Below are 21460 nucleotides of genomic sequence, written 5' to 3'. Positions count from 1 at the left end.
CCGTTTCACAATAGCGGCTGCCACAGCACACGGACTCTGTACCACCAAAACGAACGATCACTCGACCCACAGTTTGTTACGGACAGAACGAGTCGACCGCACGTCTTGAAGGAAAACGAGCGCCGACAGCTCAGCTAGCTAGCTATCAATGTAGCTAAGGGATAAGCAAATCAACAAATATTTACTGTGGTTTGACATGGCGGAGGGCAGCGGTAACGTCAACGTCAGTCCGGCCAACCTTCCACCTGGAGACCCGCAGCTTATCGCTATGATTGTGGAGCATCTAAAGAACCGGGGGCTCTTTGACGAGTTCCGTCGGGACTGTCTGGCCGACGTTGATACTAAGGTAACAGTGAGCTAACGCTATGTTGGCTACTGCTGCGGTTTATGTTTTTTGTCTCGCAAGCCAGACTCAGAGCTAATGTTAACCAGTATGGGTCAAGCCTCTGATTGCCATTTGTGCTAGCTGTTAACCTGTTGCTCAACAAATTGAGATTCAGCAGTGTGTTCGTTTAGTTGTTGCTACAGTGTACCTTTTGTTTTGGTGTATTATATATTGCTGTCACTGTCGTTGCTGCCAGCCTGCCTATCAGAACCTGCGACAGAAAGTGGACAACTTCGTCACGTCCCAGCTGAGCACACAGGACTGGAACCCGTCCATCAACAAGAACCAGATGAGGAATGGACTGAGGCAAAGTGTTGTTCAGTGAGTTTCACCTTTTACCATTTGTCATGAAGCATTGTGTTCACCTGCTTGATTGTATAGCAGGCATTTGCTGTGACATATGAAACTGAAATCATGTCAGGGTGCCACATTGTTTCATTAATGGGCTTTTCTGGATCATCAAATGAAATTGAGCAACTTCCAAGAAATGGAAGAAAAGAAATTCCAAAGAAAGCATTTGAATAACTGTAGTCAAATAACAGTACAGTGCTAACAATTCAGATATTGTAGTTGTTTTCCTCCTCCTGTGTTAATTTAACTCTTGTTTTTGTTTCTTAGATCGGGTATGCTCGAGTCCGGTGTGGACAGGATCATCACTCAGGTCGTCGACCCCAAGATGAACCACACCTTCCGACCGCACATAGAAACTGCCATCCATGACTTCTTGTCAGGAGACAGGAGGGAGGAGAACGCCTTGAGTGGTAACTCTGCACCGTCAGAACAGACAGAACCACAGGAGGTCCCATCTGCCTCTGGTCCCAAAACCCCCTGAGGTTTGTTTAAAAACTGAAATACAGTTTAAGCTCATGAACCATTTCAAACTACAGTTTAGAAATCGGTACTTTCCTCTCTTGTTGCAGGTACACGTGCTGGTATTTGCTGGTCTACGCATAATGTTGAATGGCTGCGTTAGCCTTTTTGAAGGTGAGGTGCAGCATCAGACAAGAGGAGGACAAAGAAGAGGAGGAGAAGGTTATTTCCTGATAACTCAGACTAATGTCAGGAATCCAGAGTGTTTCTGCATTCAAAATGCAGCGTGGGATGTTGTTTGAGTCTGTGCTGCACGAGGCTACCGCTGGAGAAGCTGGACAGTGCCGAGCAGCGGCGCACTGTCGCTGTACTGCACGGCTCTGCCTGCCAGAAAAACAAGGCACAAACCTGGATGATTATTTTTCATTTTGTTTGTATGTTTTTGGATTTTTTTTGTGTGTGATTTCGGACAGATTTTGATTTCGAATAACTGTCGTCTACTCCAGATTTCTCACGTAAGACAGTTTTTGTCTGTAGACATTTTTCCACTTACTGTAGAACATGTTGGCAGCAGTGTGTTAAATTTGCAAACTGTCCACACTGATTCAGAATGAGGGGTGAAGTTGACGGGCTGGTTGATTTCTAGTTAGGATGATTAGAGGAAGAAGATGCTGCCATTTCCTTCTAAGTCATTAGATGTATAAATAAGGTGTCTGCAGGTTCTCGGGAAGTCTCAGATTGACAAACATGCATTTCAGTGTATTTTGTCCGCTAACTTGATGTTTTAATTTTTCATCCCACCATGTCAGATTTCCTTTTGGTGCATGTATTTAGTATGTAGTATTGACTGTGCATCCTGTCTGCTTTACTAAACACAGTTGACATCATGTTCCTCTTTGTCTCGTTTTTCTTACTGCACCTGTTTGTAGTTTCTGTGTCAATTCTTTCATCTGGCTGATCTGATCGTTTCTGTTCCCTGCAATGAACAGAGCACATTTTCATAAAGCAGCACCACCAGGTGGGGTAGTTGTTCTCAGCGAGGTATTTTAAAGGCAGAATCCACCCAAAATAATTCCTAGGCTTGTATTTTAGACACACATGGTGTCCCTGTCCCCGCTGTTGTCAGTTTCTGAAGAATTTCCTTTCAATATCAAAGGCAGAACTCAGCTGTTTGTATATAAACCTCGTCACTCTCCAGGTTTGAACAGTCCGTCCGTGCGCGTGTGTTTGCGTGTGTGTGTGTCATCACAGCTTGCTTAACTTTATTGATTTAACTTCTTGGCAGGAGACTGATCCACACGTTATGTGTGTCTGAGTGCGTGTGTGCCTGTACATCTCTTGCTCTTTGTTCTTCTGTGTGTGTGTTTGTGCTAAGATGTGTCTACATCAGTGGGTCTCAAACTTTTTCCGGCGTGCCCCCCTTCAGAAGCCTTCCAACAATTTTAATCAGTCGTTGTACGTCGGATTTTATCATCACATACAATCATGCGCGCAGTATAGTGGAGTGAAATTTGATCTCTGAATGTAACCCACTCAGGGTTAAATTCAATACAATTACATGGGAATAAAAATGGGAATTTTATATTGATTAATATGAATTTTGTTAACCATTTAAATGACACCTGTGGTCCTCTGTATAATTAAACTAAATCACAGATAATCATTTTTTGTGTTTGCATCTACTGGTGCTCAAAACATCAAAAAATGTATTTGAAACACTCAGCAGCGTGTCCCGGTTAACCCTGCTAAATTATTTTCTGTGTGCTGCAGTGAACTGAACATAAGGGCAACTGAACAGAGTTTATAAACCCAAAGGCTATGCTAATGCTCCCTCATATCAAATACCACAAAGCAGATACTTGTGAATTCGCTCTATATGCACACAGACAGAGGCAGACATGCTGTTTACAACACGATCATGTGAGAGACAGAGTACAAGAGGGTCCTGCATGTGCACTATTTGCACAGTGGTGTCTATGCATGTCATTTTGGTCATGTGTGTGTTCGGTGTCAGGGTGAAGGGTCATTGTGTGGGTGGTCATCAGGGGTTGTGTGTGAGAAGCTGTGGGATGTTGTTTTGAAGCAGGATGAAACAGAACGAGCAGGAAAGGTCAGGGGGGAAAAAAGCCCCCTGACAAAAGTCCAAACATTAGCCCCTGAAAGAGTATGTCTTCCCCAAGTGGGCCCCTGCATGGACACACACACATAAACACACCCTGTCTTTTTACCTTGACCTCCCTCTACAACACACACACACACACACACACACACACACACACACACACACACACACACGTACACACTTGTCTCAAATACATTCACCGAAGGCCTCTTGGATGCAGGGTAGATGAACCAGAGGAGGCAGAAGAGCAAGTAGTGAGAGGCATAAGGTATTTGTTTGACCCGCGTGAAGATGCTAATGTCACGGTGTCACATGACTGTGGCCTGTCCCTTTGTGAATGTCAAGGGTCAGAGGTCACGGCCGTTATGAGGAAAAACATACAATCACAACAACGAGGCTGCAAGATTTGAAAGTGTCATATAGAAAAACAAAGCTGAACTCACCTTGGTGACCTCATCTCGCCGCTGACCTCAAAGCACTCAGAAGCGGTCAGATGGTTTCTGTTTTGTTTCCTGTTCCCTGCAATGTAAAGAGTTGGGTCAAACAAACAACAACATACCCGTAGTACCATCAACTGGAGCCACGATAGTTTTGCTTTTATCTGCTGAGATATCTGTCATAGAGATTTCTGCTTCCACCTCAATACAATGGAGGTGACCAACCCTCTAAATCCACAGCTGTCCTCACTGAATTCACACCAAAGATTACTGCAGGTGCTGCTAAAGTTTAACCAGTTTATCAGATACAGCCAAGGAGCAACCTCAGTGCCAAAAACTGCAGTTCCTCGAATGGCCACTTGAGGCTGGCTCCAAAAGCAAGTCAGTCCCCACAGCACACCATATTAAAAATCCCAGCTTTACAGAAGAAATGAACAAGTTTACAACCTGGAACAAAAAACAGTTTTAGTCTCTATAGCTACTTTCCCCGTTCCTGACAACTGTACAGGGGTGAAATGTTATATAACTCACAGGTTTGAATTATATTACATCTTAAAAATATGCTTAATTATTGGCATGGCCGCTTCGAGTGACAGGTAGCAGGTAGGTTTCAGCAACCAGGCTTCATTCAACCCACCTCAGCTCCACCAACGCTCCACCTCTTTGCCCTTTTTTGGATTAGCCAGGAATTTGGCGGAGTCAGGCACTGCCAAGATGAAACAGCTGGAGCTTCACAGTGGCTCCTCAGAAACCTACAGGTGACGTCACAGAGACCAAATTGGTGTTTTACACAGTCTATGGATGCAGCCTTATATAATATTATACACTGCCTGGTGACGGTGTGAAAGTTAAAGTTACACTATTAGCATTTTAAAAAGTTGAAAATGCATCAATGTAAATAGATTAAAAAGAATGCAGTTTTTGGTCTAGATGAGTCTCAGTCCTGTCAGTCTTCTTAGTCTTCATTTTATTTATTTTGTCTACTACCTCCATGACTACCACCATGCAGCTGGAGTCCTTTTTGTTTTTCTGCCCCTCACCCTCAGACGGCCTGAGTCTACCACCAGTATAGAGCATTAGATTAGTAACTGATCTATTAACCATTGACAAAGCCATTAGTTACAACTTATAACCCCTTTATGAACTATACCTTACAAGAGCACCACCAGATATGTTACATAAGAACATTATCGGCTTATTTATACAAACATGTCAGACAGACATGATGTGAAAAATGCCGGTTTACAGAAAAGAAGCACTGCAACAATTTGTAAGACCTGACCCTCTTCACATATAGACTGCTCTCTGTGTCTGTGTGGGTGCTGCTGATACGTTCCTCACTGCACGTCTCCCTGCCAAGAAAGCAGCTGTTAACACTCAAACACACACACACACACACACACACACAGAGCTGGCTGGTGGGTTAATTGAGTGTGGATGTCTTGAGTGGCTGACCTTCATATACCCCCACAGACTCCAGAGGAACAGGAAGACCCTATGAGAGTATTTTCACCTCATGAATGTGGATTTTACTTTCTTTGCCAATCCTCTCTCATTCCACCTGTGCTTAAAAAAAAAAAAGAAAAGAAAAAACACAAGAAATACAGGCACTCCTCCACTGTTGGTCCTCTCCGACTCTCATCAATGATAAACCTTTGGCTCCAGTGCGGTGCGCGTTCACGGGGCTACACTGTGATTGGTGGGGACACCAACTCAGGCCTCCGTGAACGCGCAGCTCACGTGCAGCTTTATAGGTTTCAGCCTTCATGCCGCGGTCATACAGTAAAGTGGAAACTCCTTTGCAAGGCTTCGCTCCAGCTGCAACCAAGTTTGTAAAACAAACAAATCAGACAAGCAATTAGCCCTGTTTCGATTAGTCTGAGGCATGTCGGCGAACCTGTCCGCTGCGTTTTTTCTGCTCCTGGCCTGTCAACAGGTGCTGACCATGGATCCGTATGATGTCCAGGAGAAACAAGTGAACCAGGCCAAACGACGCCTCTCTCTGCAGAGCACAGGTGAGCACCAACAGCAGGTGTGTTGCTGCCTTAACTGTCTATACTCTTTGTCGGCCTGCGTTGCGCACTGCATTCAGATATTTGCACTTTTTACGCACACTGCTCGAGCCACTGGTGGTCGCACATGGGTGGTCTCGATTAATAACTGGCCCTTTAATTTTCAGACAATATCTACTTCAAAGCATGTGCGAGGCTGCCGGAAGATTTCCTTTCTGTTAAGCTTTAACAGCGATAGGCATGATTTGTATGTGTGGTCTGTGGTGTTACATGATGCTCCGTCCAGATCCCACTGCAGAACACCTGACCTATGCATGCACAGTAACTGCAGAGTTCTTATCATATTGATATTTAACATAAATATTTATTATTGGCAGTCAGTGAGCAGCTGCTCCTTTAATGTGTCTTCATGCATTTAGATGAGTGAAAGTGATTTAATAGCGCCTCATGGTATTATTTTTATCTCTATATGTTCCGCTTTTATTGCATCGTTAAAATACTCGGCACTCTGTGCAACCTGTATCAGTTTAAACTATATAATAGGCCCGTACCGAACAGGGCGGTATAGCTCTCCTCTTGCTCTGCTGCTCTGTTGGTGGCTGTAATTCAATGCGCTGCTCCGGCGGCTCGATCCCGTCCAAGCACATTCCCTCCGTACCAGCAGGGCGGTGCGTGACGTCCCCTCCGGCCCAGAGCTGACCTGCAGGCTGCACAACATCAACAGCAGCAATGTCGGATAGCTGCTGGTCTGTAACAGTAAGAACAACAAGATATTTTCAATAGCATATGCTGCTTATAACCAACTAAATCATCTCACAAAGTCATCTGCGCTGGTGACTTCTGCAAAGGGAAAGTATTGTTATCCATCACTGATGTTGGACAGTTTCAGCTTGTTGTCTCCTCTGGATGATGCTTCAGCCAGTCATCCTCTCCAGCGGCCTGCCTAAGTCTAATGTGTGTAATAGGAATACTTAAAGGTTCTGCAGAGGAGATTTTGGCCATTAACATAGCAGCAAACAGCTGTTTGCTCTGTGAAGTTTTGGTGGAGTAATGACGTCCTGAGCAGAGAATGAAGTCAGACTCTGTGAGCGTGTTTTAATCTGAACTTTTCTGATCTTTGTTTTGGTAGTCGGTCCAGCCGTGTTGCATATGAGTCCCTCCCTGTGAAACTGGTGGCCCTCCTGTTTATAGACAAACTAATGAATAAACGTTGGTACTGTACGTTTCTGCAAACCACAGATATGTCAAAACTTTGTTTCTTTACGTGCAAACTATACATTTTTGATTTTCGATTTTATGTTGGAACAGCGCTGTGGTTACGATCTGGTTAGGTTATCTCACTTTGATACCTATCGTAGAAACGTTCATATGATACTTATTAAATGTACAAATTTAATGTATTTGTGATTTGCAGAAATGTGCAATGCCAACATTTTATTCTGGAAACCGGGCTGCCGCAGCTCGCTGCTGCAGGCTGTTTGAGAAGCAAGACTGGCAATGAATCCACTTTTTAATACCAGAAGTTTAAAAAAATAAACTCTCCTTGCACCAGTGAACTGAACAGATCAGATCAGATCAGATCAGAATCTGTTTCTGGCTCTGGTTAGGAGGGAGGTGTAGCCAATGAGTACGTTTGTTTTGGTATGAGATGCTGGTGCTAGTGCGACACCTAGTGGCAGTGACTGTTGTACATAGTACCTTTAAAATGATCTGAAAACAAAATTTAAATCAAGAAGGACATTGAACTAACAACTGCCACGACAAGGCAGTTAACTGTCCTGTCCGTAAATCTGATGCAGTGTCATGTGAGGCCATGACATTACAGGAAGGTCATCCTGATGTGTGTTGTCACTGTAATGCTGATATTGTTCTCTTTAAGATACAGTGGAATACTGCAGAGTAGCAGATATGATTTGAGAGACACACTTCTGTAGCATCACTGCAGGGACCTTTATACTGATCTCTCTCTCTCTCTTGATTTCTCTTTCTCACAGCGGAGATTCAGAGTTGCCTGGTGAGTTCAGGGGATGTCGGCTGTGGGACGTTTCAGTGTTTCAACAACAACTCCTGTGAAATCCAAGGGCTGCACCACATCTGTCTCACTCTGCTGCACAACGCCGGGCGTTACGACTCACAGGTGGGAAGCAGCCCAACAGTCCGACTTGATTTCATACACTTACAAAAGCACTCAGTAGAAGTCATTTGTTTGCCATTTGGCCCCTTCTGCACTAACTGACACTGTGTGAAACCATGTCCCACAGCAACGAAGGGCAGGCTTAGATAAGACACACAAACATGCTTTTCCTGCATTTAATCCCTTCAGTCATTACAGTCATTTGTGAGGAATGCTTGTCGTATACGCAGCAGTGTATAGTTATGCATGGTATCACTGGCTACAGAACAAACTGAGAGGGGAACTGAAATGAGAGAGGGAACAGCCTGTCTGCTTTACTAGAATAGAAGTGCATGAGAGAGTGATGCAAGTCTAATGTGTCTCCAGTATGAACAGGCACAGCGGATGATGTTCAGAATCTGAGTGGGTGACTGTTTGCTGGATATATAACACAGTCTCATGCAAACAATATGATGCAGTATAATAAGACACTGAATGTTATGGCCTTGGGAAGCACTTGCTCTGCTTGGGTGAGAGTTGCCTGTTAAATTTGCATCCCTTACCATAGTAACATTACTGATGCTTTAAAGTAGCTATAATCAATATTATTACAACAACATAACAGTGTGACAGTGTAACAGGAGTCGCTCGTAGTCAGTTTCTGCTCATTGTTTAGCCGTCTGGATCTTTACTGTTTGGTTTCGTTGTCACTGCTCTCATAGTGAGCAGCCCTAAAATCCTCCTGTACACACTTGCGGGTGAACAAAGTGGAGCATTTCGCAGCTAAAGAGCCAGATTATTACCCTCAGGACTTGGCAGAGACCAAAAACAGAGCTAAAAGAGAACATTGGACTCGTGCTCCTGGTGGCCTGAAACATGACTTCAAATTAATTTCAATGTTTTTCCGTGGCTGCTGAAAGTGTAAATAAGCAACTGTTTGCTAACAAGTTCGTCAGTTTGTATCAAAGTTCAGCAACGTTGAACTCCATGTGAAGTGAAGATGTGAATTTGCTTCTCTAATTTTGAGGACCGATTTAAAATGCAAGTGAAGACACATCGCTTTTTGAAGTAAAAAATAATGTTTAAGTGTGTCTAAATGTATTATTAAAAGTTTTGTATTATTAAAAGGTTGTAGTATTAAAAGGCATTTACATGCTGTTTAATGTGCTGCAGCTGAGCAGCCGAATGTCTGATTTTCGCTCCTTCATCAAGCTAAGGTGCAGGACCAGACGTGTGTTCATGTTTGTAAGTTAGATAAGAAGGAGACTTTAGCAGGAAAGATAACATGGGTGTTCGTCATAGTCTGGCTCAGTGTGACTCTGCTGATGATTCAACACTGATGTCACTGCAATATGAAAGATTTGATTGGCTGTATTGAAATAAAGTCTCTGCAGATGGAGAATTAATGCTAACATCCATCAAATTAAGGCAGAACTAAGGGTGCTGTCATGAAACCAGAAAATATAAACTATAAATTTCTCCCTTAAGGTTTCTGATTGTCTCTCAGAGGAGAACACAGAACAAGTGATTACAGAGCGGACGTGCTGCAGCAGACAAAAAAAAAAAAGCACTTTGATTTCAGCTGGACTTTAAGCATCTTAATGGCTGCGGGGACTCACTGTAAGAAAATCTTGCTTTACTTCCACACTGTAAAAAGATACATGTGACATATGACACATGCATGGTCACTATTTTAACCCAGTTTGGTTTGCTGCTACACAGCTTAATGCAACAAGACTGTTACTGCATTCACACTTTATTACACACTCTTTTAGCTATTTTTTGTTTGTTTTTGCAAATTTTCACTTTCACCAAACTCATTAGGGACTAAAATCGTTGTCTTTAATGCCTTGTGTTGCTCATACTACAGATCCATACACACCACTATGACATGTGGAGAAATCTAAAGCTTGACTGCTTGCATATTTACAGCTGCTACGCCATGATTGGACATGCTAATTTTGCTGTGTGTGTAAGTAAGAGACTGCTAGCAAAGTAGCCATAAAAAGTTAAAGCACTAGCGTTACAGGTATGTGTCTGTGACCTTGCTGTGGAGTTCCTCTGTCAGGTTTGACATCGTCATCAGAAATGTTCCACTGATTTCTCCTGTTGCTCTCTTCCTCCTACACCTTCCAGGGCAAGTCATTTGTGAAGGATGCATTGCGGTGCATGGCGCTGGGACTGCGGCAGCGCTTCAGCTGTGTGAGTCGTCGGTGCTCGGCGGTCAAAGAGATGGTGTTCTCACTCCAGAGAGAGTGCTACTCCAAACACCAGCTCTGCCTGGCCCTGCAGGACCACATGGACACCATGGGCAACCTGGTCCAGTTCCATCTGATGTTTCCCCCGGGGTGAGAGAGACACACAATAATGTCTGTATTTTCATGACAAAATTTGGAATATTTGGAATAATAGTCGAACATTGGCGTGCATGTAAATGTAGTCACTGTCACAGCTTACTTGGACACTTGAATAGAGCCATTGTTAATGCTATTAGTCAAAATGTCTGCTGTGAGAAAGGCCTATCTTACTCGCCCTAAGTCAGGCTGTCTAATGATGATGACTTAAAAATACAAGAACAAAACAGCAGGTAATTGTTTGGTGTGTGTGCATGTCCCACCAGGCCGTACGTGGAGCTGATGAACTTCCTGTTGCAGTGTGGAGAGGAGGTCAGGTTGTGGGTCAGCCGCCGGCTGCGTGGGCAGTGCGAGCAGCAGTGGGGGGTTCTGTGCAGCAGCTTCGGCGGCACCTGCTCTCCCAGCCAATCGGACGCTCTGCAACACACCACCGTCTCACCACCCACCCCGCCCCGGCTCATCACCGCCCAAGGGCCCCCGCAGCAGCCAACCAGAGCGGCCGAACCAGAGGACAGCGTGCGCAGTATGATCGACAACGTGACTGAATCTGATCTCCCGGTGCCTGAAAAGTCCAACGTTACTGCTTCATAGACAGACAGGTGAATCAAGCAGAGGTGCAGATAGGGTACACAAAGACAGAGAGATCATGCACTTATTACTATATGAGCAGTAGAATGGGTAAAAGTAGTGGTAGTCGTAGTATTCAGTGTAGTATTGCTGCTGAAAGCAATGCAACATAACTTATTTAATCTGTTGGATATTTGTGTTATAATAATATTTTTCTTTACATTTGACTTTGTACAAGGATGAAAACCAATTATCTACCTCACTTCAACATCACAGTAAGCCACAGTGTGTGTATCCTTCAGCTAAGGGCATGGACACACACGAGTAAACACTACAGGGAGTTTGTGTGGAGCTCGAGTGCAGCTGATGGCTCAAAGTCAGTATTCTACCTATTTAAGTCTGTTTTTTGTATTTATGAGGATTGTTATGTTATGCGCCGTACTTGACACACTATCAAACGTTACCTTGTAGACAGTCGGGGTGCAGTCTGCAGGAAGGGAAGCACTCTTTGGTTATGACGTGTTATGAAGATGTATTTTTAATGTTCTGCTTTCACATTTCATACAGACCCCAGGTTTCAAGCTATATTTTGTAAGTTTTTATTTAAATCAATCTAAAAATACATTTGTAAGCAATTGTGATTGAAATTCAATAAACTACAATGATGTCACTGGACAAAGAGAAGAGTTAATTAAGTCAGTTCTGTCCCCTAAAACAGGTCTTCATACAAATTCACAGTGTAGCTTTTCTGGTGATGATACATGTTGGGTATCCTGCCATCTACTGGAGCAACTGTGAAATCCTGCTCAACATATCCCTCAATATGTTGCAAATATTCAATGTTATTAAAAACAGACTTTGTGCTCGACATTCACACAACATGGCAAGTAAGTAATGAGATTTCTGGTGCAGTACTCTGGATGTCTGATCGGAAGGAAGACGGAAGGCACAAGGTAAACTCGTCAAGAACGGCATCTTTGAAATCGCCATGTTGAGCAGACATATGCCATTTATGTAGCATGCCCGCGCGCGCACACACACGTAATTTGACAAAATGTAAACAAACAGAGGGTTTTGCATACCACGGCCTTGAACCTGGTTTGTTCTGAAAGCCGGATGAAGTATTAAGGCCTCATTATGCTTCAAGTGCTTTTCACTTCAGGCAGTGTCTGGTCAGGTGTGAAAGTAAACAGGTTTTTAACTTCTCTCAAAAGCTCTCTTCTATTGCTGCCGCCTCCCACGCAGCACCATGAATGCCCTTGAGGAGACAGTGTGAAAGTGTGCATCCTTACCCTAATGTGTACAAAGTGTTGCATCGAGACCACACAGTCACACAAAAGTTCTTAGAGTCAGACCACAGCGGGCGTTTCACATCGGGTTCGAGTGCAGCCATTTGTGAAAAGTCTAGAAACCTTTCTCTTTACACATGGGTGAACAACGTGTTTGAAGCACGCTGAGGCTTTAAACCTTCCGCTGCTGTTGCATGAAAGCTCACAATGCCAGTTAAAGTCACTCGGCTCGTTTTACTTCAGATGAAGGTGATCTTACAAAACCCTTGTTACCCATTTTATGAACCCACATATTGCATATTGCTCCAACTAAAAACCAGGGTGCTAAACACCATATTTTCACCTGATGCCTTCTCTGTGTGATTCCAGTCCAGTCTCAGTGCTGCTTTCAACTCTCCATGCAGTCCATGCTTCGGCTCCACACCTGCTGAAACTCCTCGTGGTAACTTGATGTTGAGTAAATTAACTGGAAAACATTCTTCCTGAATCCCAGGAGCGTACCCCCTTTTAGGAACAGCAGTGAGCTAGCAGCTGGCCAGCTAAATGAAAGGGAAGAGACGTTTCTTGAGGATGTACAGGACGGTGGCGAGGAAGAGGGCCAGAGCGAGGAAGATGAGCAGCTTGTCCGTCAGCTCCCTTCGGTTGTACTTGAGAATCAGTTTCCTCCCCAGGTGGATGGTTCCCGTCATGTTTTTAAACTCCTCGTTGGTTTCCTGCACCGTCCTGGAGGAGGTGGCTGTGGTGAGGGAAACACTGGGTTTACCTTTTGTGCACAAACTCTGAAAAAAGTACACCAACACATGGACAAAGTATTTTTGGGGGTTTCTTTACCTAGTGTGCCGATGGTGTCCTCGCTCTGCTTCACCTGTTCAGCCATCATCCTGCTGATAGACATCAGACTCTCCGTGATGTTGCTGCTGGTTTCCACGAGGCTTTCTTTGGTCGCCTTCCTGAGACAAGATAAGTGACAGTAAACATCTGCCATATTCAACTGACAACAACATGACTGATGCATCGTCTCAGCCCTCAGCAGAGCTGTACAAACCTCTGTCTGGTGCTCTGGTTTTCTACTCCACGCAGCAGCTCGTCCTTCTCCGCGTTGTCTATGGCCAGTTTGCAAGCCAGGTTAGCTTTCCTCCACGCTGTCTGGTTACTGGAATCCACAGAAAAAATAAACCTCATCAATCCTATTTACTGCTTGCAGCCTCTCAAAGTCTTACAGCTCCAGACACGTATGTACTGCACATTTTCTTTTTCAGGATGACAAAGCCATTCTGAAGGTAAAGGCAAAGAGGGACTGAAATGAAGCACGAAAGCTAATTTTGATGTGCTGACAGGTCAGTTCACTCGCTTAAAGATGACTGCTGTCCACACACCTCAGCATTTGCCTTCGCTGGCTCTCTGTCTCTGCCAGGATGGCCAGTTTGTCCGACTCTCTGTCCTGCTCTCTGGCCATCTGCTCCAGATCCTGACAACAACAACACACCACATCAAATAAAACTGTGCAGATTTTAAGCATGAACTCTGTCAGCAGTGTACATGTGATGTGAGGCCTGACCTGTATTCTGTGTCTGAGATTACTGAACTTCTCTTTGACCTGGGAGTTGAGCTCCAAGAGAACTGACTGAGGTCCAGGACAATCCCTGATGTCCTACAGGGACACACACACACACAGACACACACACACACACACACACACACACACACACACACACACACACAAACATGCAAGAAGATCACCACCTGACCAATGGTGACAAAATGCAATTGGGTCCCTGGGCGCCGCTTGGATGGCAGCCCACCGCTCCTGGTCTGCCGTGGAGGAAGGACGACCAGGATGGGAGAAATGCTGAAGACAAATTTCACCTTCGTGTGCAGTGTCCAGTGCATGTTGTGTGATAATAAAGGGGAATGTCTCCCCCTGATTCTTCTTCTTCTTCTTCACACACACACACACACACAATTAAATGTCATGTATTCATGATTAGGATGATCAAAACAAGACTACACACTGAATTTTTTGGGAAAATACATGTCTACATACAGAGCGGTACTGAAGAGTAGGACTGATGAACCAAAACCAAACACCAAAGCAATGTCTTATAATCAAACTTTCCATATAATTCAAACATTTTTGGCATTATTCCTGTTCTCATTAATAAACCAAATAATCTGATTTATTTATTTTACTTAGATTATTTTCACTGAATAATAGTATACATAATACACATAATAGTACATAATCATCTACTTATATAAAGTATGACATGTAAATATTTTCAAATAATGATATTTTATGATTAATGTCTTTTTGGGATAATCTTCTCAATGGATTTATCTGCAGATGTATCTACTTTCTCCTCATCAGTCCGTTAGCACAGCTGTCAGATTAGCTACATTGAAGGTAATGTTTGCTGCGCCTGTGGGATGTTTAGTTGTCACTATCTCACGCAGACACCTAGCAAATAAACCGTTAACAGTGACTGAAGGGAACAAAGATAAGCAGAGTTATTATCATTACAGTAGTGATCAGATCATTTCCTCTTTCGTTCGATATCTTTCACCTGTTTAGCTGTTAGCTAACGTTAGCTTCACTTCGAGCAACCTGTTGTGTCGTCGCGGAAACCTCTCCGGAACATAACCGGAAGCAGCATGAGCAACAAATAAATAGATAAATGGACAAACAACGTGTTTTCAGTTCTTACCTGAACAAGAGCCTTGATTTCTAGGTCATATTTTATAATTTCTTGTCCACATATTCGGACGTGAACATCCGCAGAAGACGCCATATTTGTTTTTGTACGGCAACCCTGGAGGTCCAAAATACATCGCGCTCGGCCGAAGGCGAAGCAACAGATGTGACGGGTTTGTCATACAGTCTGGACAGATGTGATGAAAACTGCAACATGAATGGTTGGCAGAGGTATACGACTGTGAGACGGTAAGTCTAGCTGTGTGACTATTGTTACAAACCTCTGTTATACTTCAAGTTGTATAAAAAAGTTTGAAATCATGGATGGATTAAGAGTCCAACCACCAGTATTATTGCCCCATATGGTACTTTCTCAATGGTTTCCGCCTCTAGCCCTCTCAAATGACAACTGACAATACAAAACATAGGGGATCACAGCTGACCTACGCAGGCTTTTTCTACAATATTTTCTCTGCAGCTGATTCTCCTCAGATGGGTAGAGACAATGCCACTGTCTCAAAAGTGCTGTTTGGATGAACAATGAATGGATGTTTTTATTGATTTCGACTAAAAAAAAATTCAATAAGAGCATATACATGAATCAGTATGTGCACATCTTCATTCATCCAAAACCCATGTGCACAGTTACATTGACCTATTAAACATACAGGAGTCAGCATGGGGTGCTAATGGTTTTATTATTTTGATATTAAAATCAATAAACATAATCAGACTATTGTTGTGGTTACAAGCAGAGCTGTGGTACCAACTCCCGGCTGATACAACAGAGCAAGAATGATTTAAAAAATACAAAGAAAAGAAAGAGGCACAATAACACAACAGAGATTCAGGGCAGGGGTCCGCAGGATGTCGAGCAGCCAGAGACAAAAACTGTCAGAAGCTCTGAAACAGAATGAGTCGTTACAGTACAAACCAAACAAACAAACAAACAAACAAACAAACAAAAAACATCTTTTAGATTTCCATGCCTGTGCATAAAGCCACCCACTGTGCCTCCAAGAAAACAACAATGGAAAAAAAAAAAAAAAAATACAATGTAAAAGAAAAAGTTAGATAAAACAAAAGTATAAACCCAGCACAACATTTATTACACAACATAAATATAACAACTGTCAAGATATTGTATTCGAACAGGCATATACAGTATGTGAACTACAAATATAGACGTCATTGCTAAAGAGAGGATCAAGTTAGTTTCAGCAGGATACACTTTCTGCAGGTTTTGCTTCTTTATGAAATTATAATCCCCAAGAGATCTATTATAGAGCACTTAGCAATGAAGTACAGCCTTCCTACTGAGACTGGGGAGAGGAACACACACAGGACTAACTACAGAAAGATCCCATGCTGTTGATCTAATCAAATAAGTTACCATACAAGACCAGAAGCATCATAACAATGGCATGTAGCTGTGGAGCTCAGGATGGCCGATGCCTCACACATCCTCTACATGTTTGGACTTGTATGGATTTTCCTAGAAAATCTTCTTATGGTCTGTCGTTATTATCAAAAAATCGAAAGAAAAAAAAAAGAGAAGAGAAACAGAAGAGATGCTTTAGGATAAACTTTTTCTTTTTGTTACATGTCTCTCGCTCCGTGCATTTTGGCAAGTCTGGAGGGAGATGAGAAACTTTGCAGCGCTGGATGATGAGCTGGATGTGTTTCGCTATGGAAAGAGGGGTTTTTGTTTTTGTTATCTAGGTTGGCTTTTTGTTTGCTTTAATAAGATCAGTCTGTGGAAGAGGACATGAACCTCCCCCCACTGCAGGGGAGGGTGAGGGGTCTCTGCCCACCAGCCTTTAGTGACCCCTGGCTAATCTCAGGAGCTCCCTGACAAGACAACTGCGAACCAAAGCCCTTCTGAAATTAAAAAGAAAAAAAAAACAAACAAAAAAAACCATCTCTGGTGCAGTGGTGAAGTTTTCCCCCCGAGAAACTGATCAGGTTTTCAAATTCCCCCCAAAAAAGTTAGAAAGCTGACTCCTAACCTGAGCTCCAAGGCTGTGGAGCACCTGATCCTCAGTCCAGAGTCGTGACAGAAGAAGAGTTGTGTCAAAGGTGAGGTTCTCTTTGCCGACTCGACCCTTCTGACCGAGTCGAACCTCCAGCGACAGAGGCCTTCGTGAGCTTCACAGACGACAGTTACTCAAGGTCACAATGAAACTGCAGCATCTTGTTTCCTTTGACTAGCATTAGGGCAGAACATAATGCAGAGAAAGCATAAAGTAACAGGATACGAAGGGACAGGAGGCCGAGCGCAGGCAGGAGCCGCCGTCGTACTCTTACCATCTGTCAAATCTTTCTGATGACATGCTACGAGTTTTCTTTGCGTACAATGTTTTTGTTTATGGACAAATCTGGTTATTTTTAGCCTATTTATCTCCTCATTAACCAAACTATAGGAACCACTGTTTCAGAGTGAAAACGACGTGTCCACGCAAACGTTTTGGCGTTGGTAATATCTCCATCCACTAAAGGAAATAACTAAATCCCTTTTCATCTTTCTCTCTATGTGCGTAACAGCCAGCAGCTGGTCTCACAGCAGGAACCCAGGAAGTCACTGCCCCGTGCCAAGAAAAAGTCCTTCACATATTCCTTTAAGAGATGATGTTTGTTCACTTTGCTTTTTGCACTTTTTAAACAATCAAAGTCTAAAGTGTTCACCAGTTAGCTTTAAAGGTGCCGGCAGGTGGATGCCTTTACTTCTGGACAGAGCCGGGCTAGCCGTTTCCCCCTGTTTCCAGTCTTTGTGCTAAGCTAAGCTAACCGGCTGTAGCTTCATATTTACCGGACAGATACGAGAGCGGTGTCGACTTTCTCATCCGACTCTCAGCTAGAAAGCGAATAAGCGTGTTTCCTCAAATAAAATAAAAAATATTCCTTTAATTTGAGGAGCAACTCAGGCACACACTGCGAAAACGTCAAGTGGAAGCCAATACGAAGTCTTTATCAATCTCATGACACATTAGCAAATGTCAATGATGACAGCATCTTTTGCAAATGGAGTAAATTGGGAAACAGCAAATCAAATTAGCAAATCAAAAGGCAGAATCTATTTTTGTCCATCTTGAAAATTCACATTTATTTTGTTTTAGTTAATTTAGTTTAATTATGGATTTTGATTTACAAATGGTCTCTTTCAGGTATTTAGATAATCTTTTTTAACCTGATTTACTGGATTTATTTAATTTCTAATGTGTCTTACTATCAAAAGGTCAACTGTCTTACAGTCTTGTTTATTAATGAACTTTAGTATCTAATTAAACATTAATTATTGATTGTCTTTATAACCAATTGCATCTCCAGAGTGCAGTGGCCCGATTGTACAAGAAGCTTATTTATCGTACAGGATGAGGTAATATGACAGATATGAATAAATCTAACAACATTTTTAAGTAAAAATACAAGAATATACATTTTGTAATTATCATGTACTTATTGTCACGTAGCTTATTTCCATTTATGGTTTCATTGTGACTTTGCTTCGTGTCTGTGAAGTCTCTGACTCTTGATAAAGCCTGCTTCAGTGGAAAAGCTAGAAATCCTAATTTCAACAAATTGTCTCCTTACAATTTAATTTATAGGATGAAACAAATAAATATCAAAGAAATGGTATGAACACTGGGATCAGGGGAGAAAGTAATAAAATATAATTTAGAAAAAGAACATCAAAAGTGCAACATTCGACAGAGTCAGAGCATAAATATTAAACCATAATATTAATTTTCCATAAAGAAAAAGGTTTAAACAGTAAGCAGGACAGCGGCCATGTAAAGATACAACATTCGTGATCTTTCTGGATCCTGACGACAGGAGCCTCCCTCTGTGTTCCAAACAAAGTCGAACAGGAAGTAGAACGACAGGAAAAGCTCCACCAGACACTCACATCTGTCTGTATGATCCTGCTGAGGAAGACTAGTCTACATTCATCAGCAAAGCAGCAGCAGAGTTATACCTCGCTATGTCAGCATACAGCAGTGCAGCAGTCAGAAACACGAGACTGACCAGAGTCGTCAACAGAAGGAATAATATGGCTAATACAGCTTTTTTTAACGCAGCCATGTTAGCACCCAGCCACAGACAGATTAGCACCACAGTTTACCTCCATGCTCAGTTTGTCGCTTCATTCGCAACCTGCGACTCAGTGCCAACACTGACTTCAAGGAGGGTCTGGCACTTCATAATAGCAAAGTTAAGAAACGGAAAGTTCTGGTTTATGCTTTTTTGTTTTGTTTTTGTCTTTCTCAAAAAGGTCAAGAGGCAGCAACACGGTGCTCCATGTCAAAACCACAGAAGAAGAAGAAGAAGAAGAAGAGGAATACATTGTAATTGACAAGGTAAAAAGCAGGCCCAAGTCTCCCTCTGCCTCAGACACAGTGGAAGTTTGCTCTTCTCTACACGGACACACCAGCGGTGATAGCAGCAGCAGCCGATACAGAAAACACAATAACGTGGCGTAGTGGGCAGAGAAAGAGATAAAAACAGAACCAGGTTTCCCAAAACAACATCAATTTAGCTCACAAGTCGTCAACGATGTTCTTCTTCAGTAATGCTTTAAAAGGGGATTTTCTATCCAGACGTGACAAACCGCGCGCAGCGGCTCTTAAAGGCTGATTATTGTACAAAAAGCGTTGATTTGGGGTTAAAATGAGGTTTCCGTTTCATTTTCGTACTTCAAGTTTTAAGTTTTGGGAAACCCAGTCCCTTGTTTCTGTAGGGAAACCCCCTCCAGACTGACAGAAGGTGCAGATTTGTGTTCTCATATATTTGATTAAGGCACCTGGTTCAGCAGGCATCATATTCAAAGTATTGTTTTTTTTTTTCCTTGTATATGTAAAAACCAAGTGCAAGGTGAGTAACACTGTCGTTTTCTTTGACTGTTGTAGGAAAAAAGGCTGTGGAGGAAAAAAAAACAAAAAAAAAAAAACGGGGTGTGTGGTAATAATATACTGTATTTGTGTCATGGACACTAAAACAAAATCCAAAATCTCTTTGTGCTCATTCAATAGCAGCAAGTATGAAATCATTCAACTGAGAGTGCAGCGAGTGAACTTTGTGACAATGGAGACGCTTTCTGAGGATTGGCCAAATTATTTCCCAATCTGCGAACAACTCCAGACGTCACTTGATTCTCTCAGTGCTATGCAGGGAACCGGCATGCAGAAACATCATTCTCACATTTTTGTCACAGAGTACATTTCTGTATGCATCTAATTTACACAGGGGAGGATGTGGGTACAATAAGCACACAGCCTCTGAAGATAAGGTGTTTTTACAAGCAACGAGGGCAGCCCACATGGGTTCAACAAGACAGGGAACATTTGAAATGCCTCGGCAGAAGCTCAAAGCCAGACTCTGGGACCTGACACCACAGCCAGCAGGAGGTGAAGTCATGGAATATTTGGTAACGCTTATCTTACTCACCTGTAATTTTCTAATTAACTGCCAAGAAGTTTCTTGGAAACAGCTACTGTGGGTTCAAATTATGGGGAAAATAGGAATATCAGGAATAACAAACTCAAGTCCAATATTCACTCTTCTTTAAGCTCTGTTTTTGGTCTCCACCAATTCCTTGGGAAAATATCTCCTTAGCTGCTAAATGTTAGCTTGTCGCTAAGCGTCTGTCTGCGGTTTGGTGCTGGGCAGATAGTGCACGCTGGGTTTTTGGAGACTGAACCACAAGTCCAGCTGTGGGTTGTAAAACCAAAACAATGAGCTGAAAAGTGCTAAATCACTCGGTAGAGCTGAGGGGAAACTACTTGAAAATTACAGAAACAATAATAAAATAAGGCGTTACCGAATATTTAATATTGGGATCTTCAATAGACAAGTTGAATATATACCAACGACCAGAAAAGGCAGAATTACGTTGAAGTCCTTGTGAGTATTTTGTACTTCTCGAATGGAATAAAGATCGTCTGACTTTGGGCGGTGGTATCAAATCCAGGAGTCTGACTTTTACAAAACAAACAACATAAGCTCAACAATCATGATCACACAGATCAACAATGCAGAAATGACCATTCTGGTTTTTTTTTTTAGAGCAGAAATCAACGTGAAACTTCCTCCGATTGGACAAACAAGGACGTTTGGTCAGATGACAGTTACTGAGAACAATAATCACATGGACAGTGTTATCTGTGAGCGGGTCTGAAAACAGATGCCATTTTTAAACTCTTGGATTATTTCTGGGACAATGAAAAATTATCAGCACCATGTGACAAAAAGCCCGCTTGGATCCCGGCTGGAAATCAGAGTCGAATCCTCTCGTGAGAAGAGAAAGTTGTAGGTTGTGTACGCTCGAATACCGATCTGGAGAAGGCGGAGAAAGTTTGTGAATTCTTGTGACATGTCTGTTGGCCTTTTTTTTCAGTTTTTGTAGAGAGCATTGCACTATATTGATTGACATTGATAATTCAACACACACACACGCACACGCACACACAAAATATTTTGTACAGAGTAAAGAATGGCGACAATAATTGGAATACATAAATATATTTTCTTTTGATTTTATATGTCATCACATATGTCAGATAGAAGAACGATATTACCCTGATTTGCTGAAGAAGAGCTTTATGGATCCACTTAGCTTTTATTGGACAAGAGTAGCACAAAGTTACACACTCTATTAGCTTAATAGTTGACTGTATAGGAT

General features: G+C 42.6%; 2 protein-coding genes across 3 annotated transcripts; one reads left to right on the top strand and one right to left on the bottom strand.

The window, feature by feature from the left end:
* Positions 1-29: 29 nt before the first annotated feature.
* bod1 (biorientation of chromosomes in cell division 1) lies at positions 30-10974 on the top strand. Its single transcript, XM_076751025.1, has 7 exons — positions 30-346; positions 582-706; positions 1004-1214; positions 5691-5769; positions 7761-7903; positions 10016-10227; positions 10500-10974. The coding sequence occupies exons 1-7, from the start codon at positions 197-199 to the stop codon at positions 10822-10824; spliced, it is 1245 nt and encodes a 414-aa protein (XP_076607140.1). The 5' UTR covers positions 30-196; the 3' UTR covers positions 10825-10974.
* Positions 10975-11319: 345 nt separating this feature from the next.
* On the bottom strand, positions 11320-14882 carry bnip1b (BCL2 interacting protein 1b). 2 transcript variants are annotated; one of them, XM_076751104.1, is made up of 6 exons: positions 14795-14882; positions 13648-13740; positions 13466-13557; positions 13135-13242; positions 12921-13039; positions 11320-12825 (listed from the first exon to the last, which is right to left on the bottom strand). In XM_076751104.1, exons 1-6 carry the CDS (start codon positions 14876-14878, stop codon positions 12629-12631), a joined length of 693 nt encoding a protein of 230 aa, XP_076607219.1. In that variant the 5' UTR covers positions 14879-14882; the 3' UTR covers positions 11320-12628. The 2 variants fall into 2 exon arrangements, with proteins under 2 accessions (XP_076607219.1, XP_076607218.1); XM_076751103.1 differs by having other exon boundaries at positions 11370-12825; positions 13466-13740.
* Positions 14883-21460: the final 6578 nt, after the last annotated feature.

The sequence above is a fragment of the Chaetodon auriga genome, chromosome 15, assembly GCF_051107435.1.
Source record: "Chaetodon auriga isolate fChaAug3 chromosome 15, fChaAug3.hap1, whole genome shotgun sequence".
NCBI lineage: Eukaryota > Metazoa > Chordata > Actinopteri > Chaetodontiformes > Chaetodontidae > Chaetodon > Chaetodon auriga.
The sequence above is the reverse complement of the archived record's forward strand: the minus strand, read 5'-3'. Positions and strand labels throughout refer to the sequence as shown.